This window comes from Clupea harengus, chromosome 6, assembly GCF_900700415.2.
Source record: "Clupea harengus chromosome 6, Ch_v2.0.2, whole genome shotgun sequence".
In the NCBI taxonomy this organism is placed as follows: Eukaryota; Metazoa; Chordata; class Actinopteri; order Clupeiformes; family Clupeidae; genus Clupea; species Clupea harengus.
In genome coordinates this window covers 1921275-1929621 of record NC_045157.1, presented here as the reverse complement: position 1 = coordinate 1929621, position 8347 = coordinate 1921275, and the positions used below count along the sequence as shown (strand labels likewise).

General features: G+C 41.0%; 1 protein-coding gene across 2 annotated transcripts in view; it reads right to left on the bottom strand.

The window, feature by feature from the left end:
• Positions 1-3857: 3857 nt before the first annotated feature.
• Positions 3858-8347, bottom strand: part of cdh8 (cadherin 8) — a 91337-nt gene continuing 86847 nt past the window's right edge. For both annotated transcript variants that reach the window (XM_031568744.2, XM_012824790.3), the window contains exons 10-11: positions 6400-6651; positions 3858-6089 (exon numbers count right to left, since the gene is read on the bottom strand). In XM_031568744.2, coding sequence (XP_031424604.1) covers positions 5596-6089; positions 6400-6651 — 746 coding nt within the window. In that variant the 3' untranslated portion in view covers positions 3858-5595. The remainder of the gene's footprint in view (positions 6090-6399; positions 6652-8347) is intronic.

Sequence of the window (8347 nt, the reverse complement as noted above, 5' to 3'; positions counted from 1 at the left end):
TGAGGCTTTCGATACTGAAAGGGATTTTTACTTTGAGTAGTGCCAGTCAACACCCACTAATGAATTGTGAAACTAGCAGATGAGCTAAATAAAATGAATACAATTTAAATCAAATATAATATCATGGGCAGTCATACATACCCAAACTATTATGGTGGATCAGTCATTTGAATGTAAACCATACTATTGTTTTAACCAACAGTAGCTACATCTGAGAAATAATGTTTTTTCTTCTTTTTTTTTCCAAAAGACAACTTAATGTTATATTTGTGTCAAGTATGTGTCACCATTGGGATCTTCAGAGGTAAACCTGATCATACAGTTATATTCATGGTAAATACTTACTTAATCATTTTAACAAATGCACGTTGCTTTCTGTTTATTCCCACTGAGGCATTGTTAATTACTCTATACAATTTATATATAGAGAGCTACATATACTACTTTATTTCTATATATTTGAGCTTCTTTGGACATTAAGTCAAGCATTTGGATGCTGTTGAGGATTGAATCCAACGCCGTGCTGGTAGGAGAAAAAGGCCTGTTTGGGTTGTTATCAGTCATGTAGCTTGTTCTCAGTTGAATTGCTAAAATGTGTTTTCTGATATCTGCTGATACTGCTAGGTTTAAAAAGTGTTTCTCGTGAGATAGATCCAGATTGTTTTCATCAAACTAAGGCCCTTTATATCGGAGATTTTGATAAGTTTTAATTATCTGTCACACATCATGTTGCCAAACAAAAGAGAGGCTTAGACGCAGACGCAGTTCTCCCCCTTTTGTGCCCGTATCTTCAGAAAGAGTGATTTTTATCTTCACAAAGAGTGATTTGATCTTCTGAGCATTAGCTACTCTCTTTGTTAATCCTGCTTGAAAGATTAGATTTTTTTTTTAAGTCAGTCTTATCAGATATTAAAGCATTTCATGAATAACAAACCCCCTTGGTCTTGTCCCTCACTAACCCCTCGGGAGTAGATTTACATTCCATTGCAACAGACAGAAAGAACAGATTCACACACATTCAATTATGTACTAATATACAGATGACAAACCTGGCCTATACTTATCCCTGTTTAACATATAGAATCGTACTGTATTAAACATTACATATCAGACCAGATATTCCTGCAATCATTTGAAAGCCTTTTCAAAAGGATTCAGACATTCATCAACAGTGGACAGGACATCTTGCTGTGAACCAAACAATCTGCCTCTTCTTTTGTGTAGTCATACACACCTTGTTTTACATGTGTGTTTGTGAGGAATGAGCGGTACGCTCTTGTGTGTCGCCAGACATATTTATAAAACACACACGCACACACACACACACACACACACACACACACACACACACACACACGCACACACACACACACACACACACACACACACATTGATGTAGGGCTAGAGCATGTGTGCTCTATTGAAGGACAGCCACTGCGGTGCTGTACAAAATAAAAAAACACATCACACTCCTAACATTTCATTTAAAACAAATACAAATGTATAACACTGTTGGAAGGAATTCTGAAGAAAGTGTAAGGTTAAGAGCCTGGGATGCTGTCAAGAACAGTGTGGGATAGTAGAAGACAGAGTAAGACGGTAAGAGTTCGAGTAACTAAGTGCCCTGGCTTGAAGCGACTCTCAATCAAAGCCTTCTGATTGGCAGTCTGTCCATCTCGCCAGAGAGCCGTCGTGATCCAGCACATTGATAGCGGAGAGCCCAGTCCCCTAGCAACACTTGCAAAACACAAAACAAGATTCAGATTCAAGACAAAAAGTCATAGACATTCATTTATTCATCCACACATTCATTCATTCATCCATCCACACATTCATTCATTCATTTATGTACTCATTCATTCATTCATTCATTTACTCATTCATTCATTTACTCATTCATTCATTGTTGGCCATTTTCCAGAATGAGCGGACAGTTCCCTCTTAGTGTCATGACATCAGATGATAATGATGAACAGAGATGTCATATATCGACTTAAAGGCAATGCCCGATAGCTCAAGGATCACAATAGAGAGACGCTACAAATAGTAAACAATCTTCCATGAGTATATGTTATGGTTTGAATGACTCAAATACTGTCTGAAATAAATGACTGAAATCATGTCTCTCATGTTTCTAATCACCGGAGTCACACTCCATTCAATTATTTCCTCTTACTTTTTTCATCACAAAAAGCAACAAAGCATCAAGCATGCGCATGTTATCCTCTCATAAGTCAAATATGCCCTGTATGAAAAGACCGTTAGCATAAAACATGGTCTTATGTTGTCATACTTATGTTGTTATTGACATTTGCTGCAGGGCCATTAGTCATCACATCCCCTAGTTCCTAATGCCAACCTGATGAAGGGCCACACACACACACACACACACACACACACACACACACACACACACACACACACAGACACACACACACACACAGACACACACACACACACACACACACACACTAATGCCAACCTGATGAAGGGCCACGCACCCATGGTAGCACCTTCTGACAGCAATAACATCAGATCTGTTGAGAATACAGTCAAATAGAACTTCAAGTGCAAAACCACACCGATAAGTAGTTGACATTTGCTTTGCTTGTCTCCTGACGCTCAACATTTGGCTTTTGGGTTGATAGAATTGATCTCAACGCATCGCTAATTTCATCCCCCTAGAGAGACAAGCCACGTTCGATCTGCTTTGGTCTTCACCTGAAGTCTTCATCCTCTCACAACACAACACTTCAAAACAACATTTGCCTCAGTTTGGCAGGAATATTGACAGATCAAGTAAGTGAAATTTGAATTTAAAAGTAATGTATTTCACTCGGAGAACTGTTCATAACACCAGTGGGACTGAACGAGCATAATTCCCAGAGAGACTACGATTCTTCTCCTCTTTGCTCTTGGAGAAGAATATTCCATTAAATGGCATCGACCTGAAACAACTTTCACATTTTGGGAATGTATCTGTGAGTTTTAATTAATAGGGACGACATATCAGGGAACATCCAGTTCAATTTTGATTCTCTCTAGGAAGCTCCATTTGACGCATTCGTTCTGATTATACTGCAAACACAAAGTTAAAACCAAGAACATGAAACTAATATACATACTAAGTGTAACATGTTCCAAAACAAAATGAAAGAAACACACCACTTGCCTACAACATAATAATTAGTCTTCATATAAAACCAAATGTATTCAATAGTATTTTGAAGATTCCATTTGTCTTTTGAGAACTCCTTTTAAGAATGTATTCTGACAAAATGTATCATCACAATCATTACGATTGCAACTTCCTGAATTACTGAAAATAGTTCTCAAGGGAAAGTGATATATGTTAAACAAAGCAGCAGTAGAGGATGGTCCAGTCAGATTGGCTTCATTCAAATGTGCATGTCATACTCAGAACATTACAGACACCCACCCATCAGGGAAACACATTGTTTTGCACACAGTATTTTTTACTATTTTTGCCCTATCATTGCCACTAGGCAAGCCGTCTACAGCCTACACAATACTTCTTTTGGCCTGCCCACAGCAGAACCTTTTTTAGCACTGCGTTGTCTGTGAGCATGTGAACCTTGAGATGAGCCTGAACAGTTTTGTCTGAAAGGAAACAGTACAAAGGAGACACGGTTTTGCCTTGGGATGGAGTGATTGTCGTGACCTGTAACTCACCTGAACATCCTTAAAAGCTTTCTTCAAAATCCAAAGTGAAACACACCAGCGCGAAACGGCAAAACAAGGGGGGAAGGAGCAGTGGGGAGATGTTTTGTGTTCACATTGGAGAGTATTTTTAGCAACTATATAACTCGGGAAGAAAGAAATAGTCACCCAAAAAATATTTATAAAAATATATTTCACAAAGTAGGAAACAGTACATGGGTATCTTAGATTACAATACGGAGAGTAAATAATTAAACATACAAGTTTATAAGCAGTAAAGCACAGTAGAAAATATGATTTGCAGGTAAGACTATCCCCTATATATATATATATATATACTGTTCAGTCTACTGAGAACTGCCATTTACCGTATCGGTACAAATTGAGTATGCACGCTGCTGAAGTGCCATTTAGAGATCCTCAAGTGTATGAGCTAGCGTGCATAGACACAACCTATAGCCTGAAAGAAAGCTAAGAACATCAGCAGAAACTCTATTTACAGGCAATGTTTTTTTGTTTGTTTGTTTGTTTGTTTTGTTTTGTTTTCCTTAGTATGGTACAGGGTAAGACAATACGCAAGTGTCTGCATTTTGTACTTCGTTTTGAATGGGGGTTTTTTTTGTCTAATAAAACATGTATTTGCTTGGAGTGCCCTGGGGTCAGATATGAACAAGAAGTAAATCCCTCCCTCCAGCTATTGTGCTTAAATAATCATTGACAATTTGGTACACTGTAATTTAGTATGTATTCACATAATACACGTAATACCACCTTTTTCTTCTATTCTCTATATGGGAATCGTCGTAGTCTTCAGTTATATGCGGCTGAGATTACTGTGTCATTTACAGTACTGTATAGCTTTCACAAATTAGCTTCTTGGTGAGAGATTTAATAGAATTAACTTAATAAGAAACAATGTGAAATAAGGAAAGAAATAAGACTTGAAGTGACACAAATTTACCTTCAGCACGAAAAAGACAACTGGGCAATGAATATTTATACACTGACATATAAATTAAACTACTTTGAGGAAACACATCAATCTCCAAAAACAGTTGAATACATCTGTATTTAATGCTCGCTTCTGTAAAAAGAAGGCCTCGTTGTTTCTACATTTCCATTTTTTGTCTTCACTTAAGTCACACTTTTTATAGGCTAATATTCTTTGAGTGCGAACCACATCTGGAGCATGTGAATACAAAGAGTTGTATAAAGCAAGCCGTCTGGCTCGTCCAGTTTGTAAATAAACTTTGCCACCTAAAGTATCAAATATTACCTCAACTAATGCCTATTAAAGCCAATACTTTGTTATCTTTTATGCCTATTTTCTCTAGTAAATCATAAATACATTCAACGAAGTAATGTGGATCGTTACAGTATATTGCTTTTTGGTCAATTTTTGTTGTTATTTTTCATTCTCTCTGATTGAACGTAAGAGATCTCTGATAGCTGGGGGGATGGTGCCTTTTCGCCTTGGGGGTTGGCTTCTGCAGATATGCATCCAGCAAGCTGTATCGGGACAGTCTGTCTGCCTTCCTGATCCAAAGTCTCTTCCGTTTTTCTCCATCCTCATCGAGTCACGACCCAGAACCCCTGATTTTGATGCTTCTGGTCGTCACAGTGAACAACGAACACCCAAAAAAGACTGCTAGACACTCCATACTGTAATCTAAATCACACTCCACAAGATTCATAGACCTCCTAATATAGACACTGTTAAGTTCAGCTCAACGTTACGATGCACTGGATGTGGTAGATGACTAATGTTTCACGTCTCTCTACGGATTTAAAAAGGTGGTCCCTCCCCTTTTTTTTTTTCTCTGAAAGGACTTGTGTCTACTGTTGTGGTCACCCCTGTAGCATATTACACAACGAAATGGGGGGAAAAGAAACGATGTCTGTATTGGTCTTAGGTCAAGTCTCCTTATCGCTCTCTCCCACCGAGTACAGCTCCCCAAGTCTTCTGAAGCGCGGACCCCATTCCCTGAGGTAGTCGTAGTTCTGGTCCGAGTCCGAGGAGGCCGTCTCCAGGGAGCTGAGGGAGCCCGCTATCGAGCCCCGGCCCTCGTAGCCGTAGATCTGGATGGAGTCGTAGGGCGGCGCCGTCGGGTCGTTGTCCGCCTCGTGGAGCCTCACGTTGATGAACTCGTCGACGTCCACGCCGTTGGGTCCGCCGTGCTGGCCCTGCCTGGGCATGAACTGCAGATCGGGCTTGATGTCCTTGCGCGGAAGGTAGCCGTTGAGCCCGTCGGGGTTCTGCAGGGTGGCAATGTCGAAGGCCTCGGTGTCCTCCTCGCCGCCGCCCTCGTCGTCGTAGCGGATGATGTTCTCGCGCACGTCCTCGTCGTCTTTGATGATCAGCGGCTCATTTTTGTGTCTCCGTAGTGTGACAAATAGCACAACAATGACTGCAGAAAAAATTTGTACAGATTGACAAATTTACTTGAATTTGAAGTGGCACAGGACAAAATTAAACACTTGAAGAATAAGACAATTAAAGTTAAAAAAAATTAAACAAGGACATGATTAAACCCTCCCAGCACAATGTAAAAAATACATGAGTTTCGTTCAAAGTGATTCTTGGCTACTTCTCACTTACAGCACAATTGAAGACATGACAAAATGAGATGAAAATCACCCTGACTGATGTATTTTTGATTGCTGAGAATGGGGTTCACATTTCCTTTACAGAGAGCTAAGCCTTGGAGAGCAACTTACCTAAGAGCAGAATGATACAGGCCAGAATTGCAATCAGCGCGCCCATGCTGAGTCCGATGGGAAGCACATAGGCTTCAACGTTGCACGACTGCACGATGCCATCCCTGCTGCACCCACACACGCGAATGGTCAGAGTGTTGGTGCTGCTCATTGGTGGATTGCCGTTGTCAGTCACGACGATGGGCAGGAAATACATTTCCTGTTTCTGTCGCCGGAACGTGTCGTGCTTGGCCAGGACGCTTATTGAGTTATCTGTTAAGGAAAATGAAAGAGGAATTGTCATGCAAATGGACTCTGAAGGTTTCCTATCTTTATACCCCAATGTGGCACAGGGGACTGAATGCAGACAGTGACTGTGTCCAGACCACAGGCGGCCCAGATGTACACATACCCCTGGACCCTAGCAACTTCTTACACGGACATGCAATCTGGATGTGGATACCCCCTTGAGATTGGGAAAATAAAGGCAGGGCAAGATGTGAACGCGTATGGCACCGTCGGTGTTTTCTGTCCATATAGTGTGTCTAAGCTGTGAATGTGTATGGCACTGTTGGGGATTGCCATATAGTCTGTATAAGCTGTGAATGCGTATGGCACTGTTCGTGACTGCTCTCCATATAGTGTGTAAAAGCTGTTTTATGTTGTGAGCGGTTTTTGCGATCTGAACTCAATGCAGACAGAATGTAGACAGCAAACAATGTATTGATGATGAATAAGTTGGCTTTGGTGATATCCTGGGTCTCATGGTCAATATTAACATTAGTATAAATGCACAAGTGAGTTTCGGTATATATACGTAGAGATTCGCATATGATGACAAGTCTTAACAAGCGAAGCAGTTAGTGATAATCTTGCCCTGTTTTTCTTCTCTAAGAAGCACTACTTCACAGCCAGACACATGTATGGGCTGCATGATAATAGAGTAGATCTAATTAACTGAAGCACTAACAGGTCACCTTATGATTCCTTTAAGATCTACTCCTCTCTGGCCTCTCCTGTGTGTTCATACTCCACGTACCCGCTGTGTGTTCATACTCTAGTACCCGCTGTGTGTTCATACTCCACGTACCCGCTGTGTGTTCATACTCCACGTACCCGCTGTGTGTTCATACTCCACGTACCCGCTGTGTGTTCATACTCCACGTACCCGCTGTGGGCTTCATACTCCACGTACCCGCTGTGTGTTCATACTCCACGTACCCGCTGTGGGCTTCATACTCCACGTACCCGCTGTGTGTTCATACTCTAGTACCCGCTGTGTGTTCATACTCCACGTACCCGCTGTGGGCTTCATACTCCACGTACCCGCTGTGTGTTCATACTCTAGTACCCGCTGTGTGTTCATACTCTAGTACCCGCTGTGTGTTCATACTCCACGTACCCGCTGTGTGTTCATACTCCACGTACCCGCTGTGTGTTCATACCCAGAGCACACTTCTAAAGAGCCTCAGAACGCTCCCGCAAGCTGATCCATATCAGAGTTTTTTGCATTGAAAGAAATACGCGTGAATGTATTGTAATGTATAGTAACGACGTACACAGCTATGGGCATAGGAGCCTACACAGATCAAAAGGAAACACAGATAATGAGGCGCATGTGACATCACATTGTGCATGAAGACATCTCGAGGGCTGAATGAGCAAGCGTTGCAGTCAGTTTAAAAAATCATAAAATGAGGAAATGTATTTCAGTACAAAGAGGAAGATTGTGCCTTAGGAAATGTACTGGCACAAACATTGTTTAAAAACCATAATACAATATGTAAATGGATATCTTTCTGAGATGACACAAAGTCATTAAATACACAGGAAAGGGGACAAATTACTAGATATTAAGTGACTGTTTAAAAACAGTCCAATAAACACATGCAATCTCAAATGTGAATCTGTCTGTGCAAAAGAAAAGGAGAGTGTATGGCTCTATCTCCTCCTGTGTGTGTGTGTGTGT